The sequence below is a fragment of the Nannobrachium achirus genome, assembly GCF_963921795.1.
Source record: "Nannobrachium achirus genome assembly, chromosome: 8".
Classification (NCBI taxonomy): domain Eukaryota; kingdom Metazoa; phylum Chordata; class Actinopteri; order Myctophiformes; family Myctophidae; genus Nannobrachium; species Nannobrachium achirus.
This window is the reverse complement of record NC_137817.1, coordinates 55,755,141-55,771,600: the sequence shown is the minus strand read 5'-3', so window position 1 is coordinate 55,771,600 and position 16,460 is coordinate 55,755,141. Positions and strand designations below refer to the sequence as shown.

At 43.3% G+C, this 16,460-nt stretch overlaps 1 protein-coding gene across 1 annotated transcript in view; it reads left to right on the top strand.

Annotated features, from left to right (window-relative positions):
- The window catches only part of axl (AXL receptor tyrosine kinase), a gene marked incomplete at its 3' end in the record, with an annotated part of 66,112 nt that overhangs the window by 33,956 nt on the left and 15,696 nt on the right, over positions 1-16,460 (top strand). Inside the window, exons 7-9 of the mRNA XM_080732003.1 lie at positions 566-749; positions 12,943-13,082; positions 14,083-14,227. Of these exons, the coding sequence (XP_080588129.1) occupies positions 566-749; positions 12,943-13,082; positions 14,083-14,227 (469 nt within the window). The remainder of the gene's footprint in view (positions 1-565; positions 750-12,942; positions 13,083-14,082; positions 14,228-16,460) is intronic.

The following is a 16,460-nucleotide window of genomic DNA, read 5'->3' as shown; positions in this document are numbered from 1 at the left end:
CCATCAAAGCCCTTCCGGCGATCCCACTTTGGGTCAGGACCCATAGTTTGAGAACCGCTGCTTTAGCCTATAGAAGTAAGACTTCCTAATCGCGAGATAAGCGACCGTCATACACAAACTTTAGAAGGCAATCGTAACCAATCAGGAGGGAATATGGGAAATGGGACAGATCCATGTTGATGACATGACTTTAGAGATACTGTGTACTGCTTTGCGTGATTTTAGGCCAAAATCTGTAGGAGCAGTGTCCAAAAATGTGTTTGAAAAAATCGGCCTGACAACGATGCTTTATCAGTTTTAATGGGTTCATTAACTCTGAGAGTGTACAACCTCTTGAACCCCTGTTAATTTAACTCTGAGAGTGTACAGATGTTAACCAAATATCAAATTTGCCATAACCAATGTCCGAACATTGTTGCTTTTAAAGCCGAGCAGGGATTGCGTCTCATGAGAGCAGGAGGACAAAAAAAACCTACGGATTGGGGTTTTAAGCCAAGAAAAGATCACGTCACTCAGTCTCATGTTATCGTGCATAATGCGATTAATGTCTCTCTGCCCCGTGTAGGCCAAGCACTCCGGGGACTCTGACGAGGAACTGATCCACAGCCAGAACATCAACGTGCCCCCCGCCCAGCACCTACTGGAGGACCTGGCCCCTCACAACCTCTACGCCGTCAGAGTGTCCTGTCACAGCAGCCAGGGACCGTCTGCGTGGACCCCCTGGGTGGACATGAAGACCCAGGAAGGAGGTAGGAGCAGTGACCACTGAGGAGTCCCACGTGATTTGATTTCAGCGTGGATTTTTGTGTGTGCGTGTCCGTGCGTGCATGGATACGTTTGTATTTGTGTGTGTGTGTGTGTGTGTGTGTGTGTGTGTGTGTGTGTGTGTGTGTGTGTGTGTGTGTGTGTGTGTGTGTGTGTGTGTGTGTGTGTGTTGTGTGTGGTGTGTGTGTCAAGCCCATGACATGTGGTACTATGTACTCTAACCCCTCGGTTATCGCATTTTTCGGGAAAGAATCGCCCCAAAATAGGGACACCACCAGGGTTAATGTGGTTCAAACAAAATTATATATTTGTTGAACGACATGAAACAAACCTAGCCTGTGTTTGTGTGATGACCGCGTGAGTATGTCTGTCCATTATGTCCATATGTCTGTCTGTATCAGTACGGCCTCAACGGCTGGCCGACCAACCTTCAGGTGGCGCTGTTGTGTTTGAAGTGATACTGTGGACTATTGTATGTTATTATAGGTTAAGGCAGTGGTTCCCAAACTTTTCAGGTCGTGACCCAAAAGAGAGATTAGACAGTTGCACTGCGTTGCAAGCTTGCAGATCGGCTATTTTTACTCAAGGTTCAAGGTTCAAAGTTGTACTTTATTGTTACGTCTTTTGTACAGTTACATACAACTTGGTTTTGTTTCACTAGTTCTTAAACAATGGGGAAACAGTGGGTTAAGGCACCGCTCACTCCCAGTGGGTGGAATTTTTCTTTTCCTGGATGACAGAACCTGGACACTGTGCCTGTGGCTCATAGGAATAGCAGGCCAGTTTTTAAATGTAAACGGTGGGCTGGTAGAGGAGGGAGTGGAGGAGGGACAGACCCTAGATGGAGAATGTGAAAGGTACGGTGGGGGGTTGGGAGAGGCTAAAGCCCCGACTTGTAATTACTTACACATGGGTGTCGGACACAAAAAAATTGCTGACCTACAAGCCCACACCGCGTCACACAAGCGGCGCGCTGTGGGCTTGTAGATCATCTATTTCCGTTATTCGCCGCACCGCGAAGTATGTAGGGATTAAGTGGTTAAAGGCAAAAGTAACGTACCGCTGCTATACTCCTGCGTTGGCAGAGTTATGGGAGAGTGGGTGGAAGGTGGGTGGGGGGTTGGAGAGGGCCAGTGAGAAGTGGGTGGGGGGTGTAGGAGGAGAGGGAGAGGGCGTAAGCTCTCTTGAAAGGCCCTCAGTTTTGGGACGGACGGTAAAAAAAAAAGAAAAGAAAAACTCTTGTCAGGCTAATGCCAGTAATGCTAGGGCTGCAGTCTGTTTTGGTTTTTTGAAAAACCTGAGGGGAGTTTTTTCCGTGCCAACTCATGCTGCCTCTATCCCTGGATGAATGCAACGGAAAAAAAGGGCCAGACCTCTTTACGGTGTACACTAAAAAGCACAGAGTCTTCGACCGCGGCCGGGCGAGCGGTGACGGGGTTTTCCGTACACTTGTGCGTATTATACAGCAGAGGCGTCAATTGGGTATGGCAGGGGTATGCAGCTGCCATACCCTGGGTCCAGGGGGGGAAATTAAAGTTACTTTTAAATATAAATACATGCATGTCTCTTTGTCTATCTGTGCTGGTTATTATGTTATAAAATACAGTAAAATAACTACAAATGCAAAGTTTTACAAAATGGTCACTTCAACAAGGTATATATTCTCCACGTTTTTATTCATCTTGACAGAATGGTATATTCCCAGGTTCCGCAGGTCAGCTGCACAGGTGCAATGCATTATTGTTTATTGTGGCACGTTTACTAACGTGCCAAGTTTAGCTGCGCTTGAACAACCGTTCCAGCCAGGCTGCCATATCCATCCCAAGAAACCGTAGAAACGGGGGAAAAAAAGAAAATGTACTTCTTAAAATAAATGAATCGTGCCTGATGATAAGGTATGGCAACATGACTGGTGTCTTGAACGCGCGCAGTCATGTTGCCATACCTTAGCTTTTTCTGAACTGACGCCACTGTTATACAGTAGCCTATGATGAACAAGAGATATTTCAGGATTTGGAACGTTTTTTCTCTCGCTGTAAACAACAGAGGCAGACGCAGGGAGAAGTGGAAATCGGAACAAAATGGCTGAAAATGGAGAAGGAAAGGTGTGGTTTTTAGCAGAGAGACGAATTATAGCCACTTCTCGCTGGGTTCCAAGAAGAAGAAAAGAAGGTTTCTGTTCTCGATTTGGCAAACATTTTCTAACCGACGACGTCTCTGTTGTGTTTTCAGGAGGGATCGTGTTTCTTGTCAGATTGTGTCATTTGAAACAACATTGTTTCATCTTAAGTTTGGCAGCTCTCTTGGCGCGTGTCTCGTCAGCCTTAATGTGAGGTAATGGGGTGAGGATGTGAGATAAGAACGGCAGATAAGAAAGAAAGGTCTGGCAGAGATAGTGGCAGGGGTCGAGAGAGAAAGGGAGGGAGGGAGGGAGGGAGAGAGAGAGGGAGAGAGAGAGAGAGAGAGAGAGAGAGAGAGAGAGAGAGAGAGAGAGAGAGAATGCAACACATTGAACTACTGCTGTCAACTGTTTCAAAGGTGTACACCAAACTAACCTTTCCTATATGGATGTATAACTATTTTCATAGTTTTGTAAGATAGACTTCCTGGTAACACAGCTCTGTTTACTTTGGCAATGAGAGAAAGAGAGACAGAGAGAGGCAGAGAGAGAGAGACAGAGAGAGAGAGAGAGAGAGAGAGAGATAGAGAGAGAGCGAGACAGACAGAGAGAGAGAGAGAGAGGTGGATATATTTTTCCATCTTTCAGTCTTTCCTTCCATGTGGTGAAGTGCTGCATTGTGACTCGTCTGAACTCATCTGTCAAAGCATCTAAGTACAATTTAATTATCAGGATATACTGTATGTGCAATATCACAATAGTAGATGGTGTTATTGTACAGTAGGCTATGTCATAACATTTATGATATTAAGTTTTGGATGTTGCCAAAGCCAATATTGAAGAATGCGTGCGTGTATGTTTCCTCCATCTCTCAATAATTTTCTTGTGTTCTTGTTTTGAGAACATGTCGCGTTGGCATAATTCTAACAGTTAGGATGTTCAATATAGGCCTATTCATTAACATTGATTATCAGGATATTTCTACAACTGCAGATGATGATATTGAATATCATCATTTTAGTGTGGACAACGTCACGATGATAGTATTACGTTTTGAATGTTGACTAAACCATTGGTTCTCAAAGTGGGGTCCAGGGATCGCCAGGGGTCCTTGTCTGTTCCCCAGACATTTTCTAAACGGGGGTCCGCGGCCAAAAGCATATCAATTTGGGGGTCCCTGACATGGAAAAGGTTTGAGAACCCCCGGCCTATAAACCATTATCGAAGAAAGCTTGCATGGCGTACGTTGTGCACGTGTGTCATGTTTTTGTGACGCTCACGCGTGCGTTCACGTTCTGAGAACGTGTCGTCAGTCACTCCTCGACATTTGGTACATCTTCTCAGAGACCCCCCCCCTCACTGCAGGCCGTTCTCACATCCTTAAAACTCTGCGGAGGAATGTATTTCCTGCATGCCTAGAGAAACAAGCTGGACCCGTTCTCTCCTCTCTCTCTTTCTCTCTCTCACTTTCTCTCGTTCACATCTCTCTCTCTCTCTCTCTCTCTCTCTCTCTCTCTCTCACTTTCTCTCGTTCACATCTCTCTCTCGCTCTCTCTCTCTCTCTCTCTCTCTCTCTCGTTCACATCTCTCCAGTGGTGGAAAAAGTACTCAATTGTTATACTTAAGTAAAAGTATCAATACTGGAATATAGAAATACTCTGTTAGGGTGCCCTCACACCAAAGTACCTATGAGAGTGGAATCCGCGTTCCGCCAATGCATTTCAACGAGAGTGAAGCGGTTTCATGCCAGCAGAGGATTTCTGCAAAAAAAGCTCCCTTCTCATTGAAATGCATTGGCGGAACGCGGATTCCACTCTCATAGGTATTTTGGTGTGAGGGCACCCTTACAAGTAGAAGTATGGAATTCAAAATGTACTTGAGTAAAGGTATAAATATAGTATATAGTATTTGCATCAATAAGTACTTAAAGCTATACTGTGTAAGTTGCTCAACTAGTGGTCAGTAGCGTCCGCGTCTTTCGGCCGTTTTCCGCCGCGGACCGGGCCTCACACCCCCGCGTCTCCCCCGCGTCTGCCTCCACCTCGCCGAGATCTATCTTTAGAGGGGTCCCTGGTTCCTGTGCGTTCAGGCATTCCGGAGAAACGGAGTGTTTCACCCGAGTATAGATAGAGACACACGGGCGCCTACAAATATGGCCGCCCTATTGTGATAGCTAGCGACCCCACTTCAAGATGCGCTGTGATTGGCCGGCAGTGTATAACCCTCGCTGTGATTGGCCGGTAGTGTATGATGACGTAATTTTTGCGCGAAAACCGGTCCCCGGTCAGGATCATAGAAAACATATAAAGAGAAGGCTTCATTAGCTGAAAATAACGGAGTGGGTGTTCTAAAACTTTAGCGATTTAAGAGTTAGGACAATTTTAAGATTTGTTTTATAAAAAAAGTTACATGGTACAACTTTAAAGTACCAAAAGTAAAAGTACAAAACGTTTGAAAATAGCCGATCTACAAGCTCACAACGCGTCGACGCGTTGTGAGCTTGTAGATCGTCTATTTTCAAATACCCAAGATATAAAATAGGGCTAAAGTGGTTTATGTATGTTTTTATAATATTCAAAGAAAGAATAACGCACATCCTCCGTTCTTCGGTGCTCAGCTATAGCTGCCAAAGCAGTAATACTAGGAACAAAGAAAGTAGCTCGCACTCACTTTGGGTCGTTCCAAAATGTATTGACAACACAAGTTGTCAATACATTTTGGAACGACCTAAAACTAAAGCTAAAGTTTTCAAATAATTGTAGTGGAGTAAAGTACAATATTAGAATCCGAGATGTAGTGGAGTAGAAGTAAAAGTATTGGAAATTGGAAACACTCAAGTAAAGTACAAACACCTCGAAAGTGTACTTAAGTACACTACATAGTTACTTTACACCACTGTCGTTCACATCTCTCTCTCTCACTCTCTCATCCACCACGCATTCCTCTTTCAGTCTTCCTCTTCTTCTTCCTCTTCTTCTTCTGGTCTGCCCCAGATGACCCGTGGTTCCACTTTCCAGGAGCCAAAAATAAGAGGAAGGGTATATAGAGCCCAGCGAGACACTGTGGGAAAAAACCGACTGGGAGAGAGAGAGAAAGGGAGAGAGAGAGAGGATCAGGAGAGAGTGGGCGGATTTGAAACAACAAGCACAGTGGAGCCATGAGATGGAGAGAGCCTGTCATGCTCCTACCGTAGATCAGGGGTTCTCAACCTGTGGGTCGGGACCCCCAGATGATTAATGTGCAAACATTGTTTTACTCGCTCAACAGTAAACAAAACAACATAAAGTTTAAAGGACAACTTTGTTTATTTTACAACAAGGGTTCATATTTTAGATAATTAGATTGTATTTAGAGAAAAGAAAAAGTGAGTGTTAAAATGTTTTCATTTACTTCGTTCTATTGTTTTAGCACGTTTAGCGTGCTAAAATGTGGGGCATGCGTATTGCGTACGCATGGGGGCATGCGTACAAATGGCTAAATATGTCTTTTTAGACACAATAAGCCAGCAGTTTCTTTATTGCTATTTACAGTAACACTTCTAGCCCCCATAAGTCACATCCAACCATGAAAGGTTGCGTTGTATCTTGGGAATGGGCTTATTCTGTGAAAAATGACATATTTAGCCACTTGTACGCATGCCCCCAACCACTGAAACAAGAATCTCTAAAACAATAGAAAGAAGTAAATGAAATAATTTTAATACTAATCCTTTATATTCTTTAATTACAATCTAAAATATGAACCCTTGTTGTAAAAAACTAAAGTTGTCCTTTAAGTGTATAGATTAGAGGATATCTGCACATTACTAAAGTGACAATTTGAGGACTTTTTAATGCCTCTAAAATGACAAGTTAAAATTGGCCAAATTGTCAAACAGTATAGTGGCATAAATTGGCGTTGTCAGCATAGATCTGCTATTTTCACGATAGAACCGTGTTATACAAAATGTAATGCCTCAGCTCTTAGTGCTCGTCAGGGTTAGGGGTCCCCAGTTAAAATATGATTATTTTGCTGTACCACTGCTGTATAGATCAGTGCTTTCTCAAGCCTTGTCATGTCAAGGATATACGATGTGTCTGTTCGTCCGACATGTTCACACTGAGCTCCTGAGCACTTTTCAGTGTATAGGAGCCAGTGTTTGCCTGCTTATTATAAGCGAGTCTGGGCTTGTTTTTTGCTTTAAAGCCACCCAAATACGCAAGTACACTTGCGTATTTGGGCTTGATTATTGTAAAAGCAGTGGTTCTCAAACATTTCCATGTCAAGGTAAGGACCCCCAAACTAATCTGTATTCGTCCGCAGACCCCCATCTGAAAATAGGCAGGGATGCCCATTGCCCATGCATTATTTGTGTATTTGTTTCCAAAAACATTTTTCACTTATTGTGAGCTTGTAGATGGGCTATTTTCAAATAGCCGATATGCGTATACAGATCCTTCTCTTACACAGATCATTGTAAAAGTACATTTTCGTGAAACTTTCATATATTTCTTGAAACTTTCATATATTCTAGATACATTGGACATTCAGTGAATTATTCCAAACCTTTTTTTGTTAAAACTTTGATTTTTTAGGGCATACAGCTCAAGAATATCAAAAGTCCATAATTTCAAAATATTACAATATTACGCGAGACCACTCAAAACAAGGATTTATAATAGAAATGTCAACCTTCTGAAGTCAGAGTTGCTTGAAGTCCAGTGGAAAGTTTCCGAAGTCAGTTATGATTTGGGGTGCTACGGTATGGCATCTGCAATGATTTTTTACACAATATTCACATTTTTCAAGAGGGATCTGTATGTATATATTGATACAGTAGGTTTAGAGTGCTCTTGGCCTATAGCTCACTTCTTTTGGGCTTGTTTTTGTAAAACTGGGTTGCTTATTTCTCTGGCTAGATCTGGCAGCGCTGGTAGGAGCAGCATTCATCCATTGATCCACAGAGTGTTCAGTGGGATGGAATGGAAAATCTTCATCATCGGCCACACAGCTGACTCATAATTCCATGTCTCTCTGAAACCAAACAAGAGGAGCTCAAACACATCTGTATGTGTGTGTGTGTGTGTGTGTGTGTGCGTGCGTGCGTGCGTGCGTGCGTGCGTGCGTGCGTGCGTGTGCAGTCTGAACGAAACAAAGGACACAGGAACCGAGCCTCATCTTTAAAGTAGTGGTTCTCAACCTGTTGGTCACGACCCCCAGGGGGTTCCCCAAAATATTTTAGGGGGTCCCCAGATGAGTAACTTCATGTGCAACATTGTTTTCTCACTCAACACTAAACAAACCAACATGAAGTTTAAGTGTATGGAGGGTATCTGCACATTTCTAAAGTGACAATTTAAGGACTTTTAATACCTCTAAAATGGCAAATTAAACATTGGTCAAATTGTAAAATATTAGTGTCAGAAATTGTGAAAATAGCCGATCTACATGCTCACAACGCCTCGCAGCGCGAGGCGTTGTGAGCATGTAGATCTGCTATTTTCACAATAGAACCGTGTTATACAAAATGTAATGCCTCAACTCTTAGTGCTTGTCAGGGTGGGGGGTCCCCAGTTAAAATATGATTATTTGGGGGGTCGCGGCTGAATAGGTTGAGAACCACTGTCTTAAAGTATAGCCCCAGAGATGTACTGTATCTCTGCGACCAGAATCACCAGATGGACTATAATAGATTTTGCTCATTTTGTGTGCGACACTCTTTAGCAGGCGTACGCTTAGGAAATATTTGAGTTTTCCGCCCGGCGACAGCAGTTTGCTACATGGACGTGAACTCCTAAAATAGTTGCCGAGCTTTCCCTCCATCGTCATGGGAACCAAACTCCCTCGAAAAACCCAGATGCTTGGCGGACGACGATGATGTAATGCAACACACGTGTGTTGTAGACAAACACACGCACACACGCACACACACACACACACACACACACACACACACACACACACACACACACACACACACACACACACACACACACACACACACACACACACACACACACACAGACAGACAGACAGACAGACAGACAGACAGACAGACAGACAGACAGAGAGAGAGACGCACGTTTGCGTCACATTTAATCCCATTTAATACCAAGCGGGGGACAGGATGAAGAAGTGAACGTTAAACAGCGGTCTGGTCTCTCAGTCATCATTCATGCTGAGTCCTGTCCTGTTGACATTAAGCACTAAAACTAAAACGTATTAGTCGTGGAAAACGATAGAGAAGGATTGTTATTGGATGTTGGGAAGGTGAAAGGGGGTGGGGCCACGGGGTTTGACCCCTCCCCCAAGAAGACCCTGGTTTGGATAAAGCAAGTGGTTCTTCTCAAACGTTTTCAATTCAAGGAATTTTGGTATACATTTAGGCCATGACTGTGACAGTGTACACATGGAACCAAATGGACCTGCAATAAGGCTCCATTTGGTTCCATTTGTACACTGTCACACTCCCCGCACCCCAATTTGAGAACCACATGGGCTAAAGGGGTTATGATGTAGGTAAGCTTTTGGAAAGCTACAGAATACTTATCTAGTCCAGTTGCAAATTGCAGACAGGTGCTCTTTTTTGAAGGAGGGCCTTATAGATGGCTGTAAGTTGGTATGGCACATTTTGGTGGCATAATAGTAGAAATTAATGAATCCCCATGTTTGCGCTGAATCTGCTGCCTCCACACTTTGCAATTCTTCTGTTTTTTGACCACTTAAACCCCATATAGAGGGCATGACATTATCATCATACCCGAAAGTTATGCGGGAACAAAAAAAAATACTTTCTACTACTTTCTACATCCAAACAGAAAAGTGCTATCGGATTGCATTATACTACGTTAAACAAGGTTAAACTCACTTTGCCACTCGATTTGCCACTCACTTTATGCACATATTATGCGCATAGATTGGCTATTTTAGTGGAATGTTCACCCGAGAGAGGGTTCATGTGGCCGCACCCAGAGGCTATGGCTATTTGGGGTTCCTATGCATGGGAAGGTTTGAGAACCCCTGTTTAGGATCACAGGAACTTTAAATATATATGGCTGTGGCCTTTGTACTGCTAACTATTGCTTTGTGATGTTGAGGTACTGGAACAGAAAGTACTTCGAGCGTTGCACATGTATGTCACTCTAAATATGTCACTCTATGTCGTCTAAATACCAGCGTTTACTTTCTGACAAACGCAAAGCTGTTTCAATGTGAAACGACATGGCACAGTTTCCTCTTTTGTTGCAGTTCATACATCACGTTCAGTGTATTTCTCTTTGTTCCGTTTTTTTCCCCCCAAACTTCGTACTTTCTGTTCAGAAAGATCTTTACTTTTTTTTTAATTTATTTTTTTACTTTTTTTATTTTTACACTCAGAGCCGTTTTCGACATTCTGCGTCTTGGTTCACTTGAAGTCATTACTCTGTTTCTGTGGGGGGAAAAAAAAGAAAGAAAAACGTGAGAGAGACGAGAATTAGGAGGGTGTAATCACGCTGAACGAATGAGAGGAAGGGAGACCGAGAGAGAGAGAGAGAGAGAGAGGGAGGGGGAGGGAGAGACAGAGACAGAGAGAGTTGGCTATAGAAACAGCTTAATAAAGATGGAGTATTGATGATAGCAGGAGGCACACAGAGGATGGATGGATGGATGGATGGATGGATGGATGGATGGATGGCTGGATGGATGGATGGATGGATGGATGGATGGATGGATGGATGACGGAGGTTATGGGGGTTGTTTTTGTTGCCGTTGGCAGTCAGTCCTCACCGGGGCCACATGTGGAAACAATCAGACACACACTTCCAGATAACATCATCCTTAGAGAGAGAGAGACAGAGGGAGAGAGAGAGAGAGAGAGAGAGAGAGAGAGAGAGAGAGAGAGAGAGAGAGAGACAGAGAGAGAGAGACAGAGACATAGACAGAGAGAGAGGGGTTTGCATTGCAGAAAGATTGAGAGGGAGGGAGAGATACAGAGAGAGGGGGATAGAGAGAGAGAGAGAGAAGGGGAAAGAGAGAGAAAGCAGTGTAGACTGGGCCATGTTTCCCAAACTCACATTGACACACAAATGCACGCACGCACGCACGCAAGTGTGCACATGCGTGCCTGCGTGCATTTTTCAAACTGTTACTTACAAGGTATTGTAAGTTCTTCTGCACATTGGTCCAAAAAAGATTAAGAAAGGGAGTGAGGGAGGGACAAGACAAAGAAACGCAAGCAAGCACAAAAAACAGAGAGGAAAGAATGGGTGAGGGTTAGAGACAGACAGACAGACTAGGTCTGTCACAATCATTACATAATCGTCTAATTGCAATTATTTGACATAATCACGATTATTTTTTCATAATCGTCATAATCGTTTCCATGTTGAAAATTTTTCATATATATTTTTTAAAGTAAAAAAATAGTGGAAATAGCAGATCTACAAGCTCACAACGCGTCGCGATGCGACGCGTTGTGAGCTTGTAGATCGGCTATTTCCACTATCAATGTTCTTTTGTAAGTATAAAGTTGTTAAATATGTCAGTAATTTCTTTGTATATTTAGGTTATGTGTCATATCTGCCATGTGCAACTTCAAAGCCTAAAAGCCAAACAGAAATCTAATTGCCAACGACAAAAACACAATTAAATCGTTAATCGCAATTATTTGAGTGACAATTAATCATCATGTAAAATGTAAATGTCATAATCGTGACAGCCCTAAGACAGACAGACAGACAGACAGACAGACAGACAGACAGACAGACAGACAGACAGACAGACAGACAGACAGACAGACAGACAGACAGACAGACAGACAGACAGATATACAGACAGTGTTGTCTCTCTCTGTTTCTGCCCTAATAAAGCTAGAGAACCTCCAATTCACACTGGTCCACCATGCATTGCAGCCTGTCCTTCCACAGCCCACATACAGGCCGGCGGCTGTCAAAACAAACACACGCCTAGCTGACCCCTCAGCCCCGGCCCGCCGGCTCTCCCGCCTCCACACTGGCCCGAGGATCAGTGACATTCACACTCCCTCATACAGCGGGTGTCGCGTGCTGCCTGAAAACCACCATGTGTTCGAGCACACATTTTAGTGTGAAACTCTTGGGAAGATTGTGTGACTTGTGACGATCGGTGGGTCCAATATTTAGTTCAGCGACCATGGGGTGTGTCAGGTTCAGTCTCCCATTGGAATGAATAGACTCCAACCTGCTTTCTTTATTTGCTTACGGGAAGTAAACTGGTGATGACATGGATTATGACGGGAGGCACGTGTGTGATCATGATTCTTTTTAAGCAAGCATCACTGTCAGACTACAGATATATAAATTACGCTTAATACTCTATGGACCTGTCAACATTCCTGTGAATGTTTTTCTTGTTCTTTGCCATCAAACTCCTAGTATTATTGTGATCCATCAGGCTCTAGTAAAGACTGTGCACAGGGTACATAAATAGGACGAATGACCTGTTCTTTGTCCTTTTCTCTGCTTTGTACGTTTCTCCCCCCCGGTTCAGTGGGTTCTCGAATAGTTCGGATATTATATCTGTGGAACCGAGTCAAACTAAATGTAATGCCTACAATTCCAAGTGCTTGTCAGTGTGAGGGTGTCTCCAGTTCAAATGATTATTTTGGGGGGTTGTGGCCTGAAAAGTTAGGGAACGCTTAGCCTACATAACCATCCATCCATCCATCCATCTTCAACCGCTTATCCGGAATCGGGTCGCGGGGGTAACAGTTCCAACTGAGACTTCCAGATTTCCTTATCCTGAGCAACTTCCTCCACTCCCTCTGGGAGTATACCGAGGCGTTCCCAGGCCAGTTTGGAGATATAATCCTTCCATCTGGTCTTAGGTCTGCCACGGGGTCTCCTCCCAGTGGGACGTGCATCGAGGACCTTCCTAGGAAGGCGCTCGGGGGGCATCCGCACTAGATGCCCGAACCACCTAAGCTGACTCCTTTCCAAGTGAAGGAGCAGCGGTTCTACTCCAAGTCTCTCTCGGGTGATTCCAGTGAATCGATAGTGATGTGATGGTGATGGTGATGGTGATAGTGAAGTGATGGTGATGTGATGTGATGTGTGTTTCAGTGCCAGACAACCCTCCAGCCAACGTGAGCGCTGTCCTGAACGGAACCGACGTGTTGGTGGCCTGGACTCAACCTCCTGGCAAGCTCAACGGAGACCTGGAGGGATACCTGTTGGAGTACAGCACTCCTAACACTGAGCAGGTAGCATTATATACTATATCTACTGGAGCAGGCAGCATTATATACTATATCCGCTGGAGCAGGTAGCATTATATACTAGATCTACTGGAGCAGGTAGCATTATATACTAGATCTACTGGAGCAGGCAGCATTATATACTATATCTACTGGAGCAGGCAGCATTATATACTATATCCGCTGGAGCAGGTAGCATTATATAGTCGATTCGTCGTTGGCGGGTGAAAACCTTGTATGTCCAAAACCGTTAGTTTTGCATTTTTCATTTTAAAAATGATTTAAACTAGTGAAAACAGCCGATCTACAAGCACACAACGCCTCGCACCGCGAGGCGTTGTGTGCTTGTAGATCTGCTGTTTTCACTACTTTTGTGTGATGGCCTTGTACGATCAAGCAGGGCTTTACTTTGCGAAAGAGCATACAAATTTGAAACTTGGAGATACAAGGTTTCCACCCGACAACGACGATATAGTATATCTACTGCATGGAGTACACCACTCCTAAGACTGAGCAGGTAGCATTATATATATCTACTGGAGCAGGTAGCATTATATACTAGATCTACTGGAGCAGGTAGCATTATATACTACCGTATATCTACTGGAGTACACCATTCCTAACACCAAGCATTAGGATTATATACTATCTACCGGAGTACAGGTAGCACGCACGTACACAGCCACGCACACATGCACGCATGTGACATGCCTTGTGGAAAGGCTTACTTTTTAGTGATAGTTTTAGTAATAGTTTTTGTATTTGTCACACACAATATTCAAAGATCATACCACTAAAAGTGGATTCACAATTTAATCTGGCAGACGGGGAAAAAATCCATGTCCAAACAATGTACTTACGGCTTATGTATGACATTTTTTCTTCTTTTTGTTTACGTCTAGTTCTTGTTACTTGTAAGTAATACACAGTGTTGCTGCTACTGTGAATCACGTCACTGTAAATACTGATCTCTGTCATTTAGGAAATGTTTTTGTTTTGACCACAGGTCCTTCTGGACACAGGACTGGACACAGACTGGACCATCAACCTGTCCCTCCCCCTGTCCAACGTGTCCTTCAGGGTGTGTTCCTACACGGGGGCGGGGCAAGGACCCTGCACCCCCATCCAGACCCTCACCCTCATCACCCCCGGTGAGGATCCTCATCATTTATCTTGTGTTATGTTAAATGCATTTGACATGGACGTCAGGTGCATTGTTTAAAGGTCTTATGACATCAAATTTCATTATTTTTTATTTTTATTTATTTATTTTTTATTTTTTTCATGTTTCCTGACCTCAATTACACACACACAAAAAAAGACACATACAAAACAGAAAACGTACAAAACTATGGCACCCCCTCTTTAAAGTGCATAGCACGAGTGCTAATTTTCAACACCTGTACACAGGAGGCCTTTCTAAATGTAATAGCACTACTCAAAACAATGTATATGGTAGTAATAATTAAAGCAGCACTATGTAATGTTCCTCTTCCCCCCGATTGTGTGTCTACAAAAGTAGACACGCAATAATTCTAATAACCAGTCAGAAACTATTCATGTGAGCACAGGCAGTTGATTTGATTTCAACCATAGTTTGATCCTCTGTTAAACACATTACCATCTGTTGACCTTTTAGACAGACAGACAGAAAGAGCCTCTTACAGACATCTAGACTCCTGCAGAGCCATGCCATAAACATTAAAAAATGAAAGATACAGTATGTACCGATAGAGATTGTTCAAAACCTCTGGAAAATGATGCTGGGTTTAAACTATATGGACGATTCTACAATGAACACCAACATTTGAAGGTCATAATTTGAAGGTTCGTCTTTCGGGGGAAAAACACAATAGCCATACTTAAATAGATATGGCCTTCCCTTTGAAGTCCTAGTTTTGAGATGTGTTTAAGCTACCGTAGCAAAGAAAACAGCAGAGCTCACAGAAGAATAAGTGCATGTTTTGTTTTGTTATGTTTTGTACTTTCTTTTTCTCTGAAATGGAAGTGGTAATCAACCTGAAAAAAAAAAAAAAAACGATAAACCCATAATGTTATGATCTTCTTCTTTCTCATCTCACAGGAATGGAGAAGTCTAGAGGTGAGTAACAGTCGATTCACATAATACACGTACACACACACACACACAACAAGTGGAAGTGATCTCGCGGTGTTTTCCTCACATGGCAGAAGCACTTCTTCTTCAAAACCTCGTACTTCTCCTTCATGCATGTGAACCTCCAGAGGGAGAAAGAAAAGGGAAGGAGGAGAGAAAGGAGAAGAGAGGATGACGACCACTGAGAGAAACTCAGATGAAGGGAGGGAGGGGGGGGTATGTGCAGGGGTGTCACACCAAATTCTGGGCCCTGGTTACAAGGATTCACTGCGGGCCCCCCATGAATGTTCTTCATAGTGCGAAGGGGTTTAACCCGTTTAGACTGGGAATGCATTATTTTTGTGCTTTAACTATTGAAAAATAGCAGATATACAAGCTCACAGCGCGGTACCGAGTTTGTAGATCTGGTATTTTTGAAAAATCGTGAAAATGTGTGCAAATCCTTTTTGAAAAACCTATGTTTCTATGTCAGCTGTGCTCAAACTTTTTCATGTGAAGGACCCCCAAAATGATATGTATTTGGCCACAGACCCCTATCTCAAAATATTTAGTTCCAGGGAACCCCAAGAAGCAAAATTTTAGTTGCAAATGTTCGCTTAAAAGATTTAAAAAAATGTGCACACATTTTCACAACTTTTCAGAAATAGCAGATCTACAAGCTCGCAGCGCTTGTATATCTGCTATTTTTCAATAGCTAAAGTATAAAACAATTAAGGCCCCTCCACCTTGGGCCCTAGTAACTCAGTCCCACTTCCCCCCCCCCCTTGTGACGCCCCTGGGTATGCGCTCCATAAATATTTAGATGTGACTGCGGGGCTCTAGTCTGTAGCATCTCTGTTTGCTTAGTCTAATAGAGTCAGACACACTATTCACACCACAAGAATGAGAGAGGGACATGAGAGAAAGAGGGATGGGGGGAAGAGGGGAGAGGATGGGGGGATGAGCGGATGAGGGGAGGGGATGGGGGAATGTTGTATGTTTGGCAGTCGAAGCAGGCCTGGAGATTGAGACAAATTAGCAATGCATACAATAGTTTCCTTGACAAAACAGCATCGATACAATGATCAGTGGTGGGAAAAGAACTCAAATGTTTTACTCACGTAGAAGTTTCAATACTGCAATGTAGAAATACTCTGTTTCAAGTAAAAGTCCAGAATTCAACATGTACTTGAGTAAAAGTTTGAAAGTAGGCTATTGGCATCACAATATACTTAAAGTACCAAAAGTAAAAGTAGATATAGCAGATCTACGAGCTCACAACGCGTCGC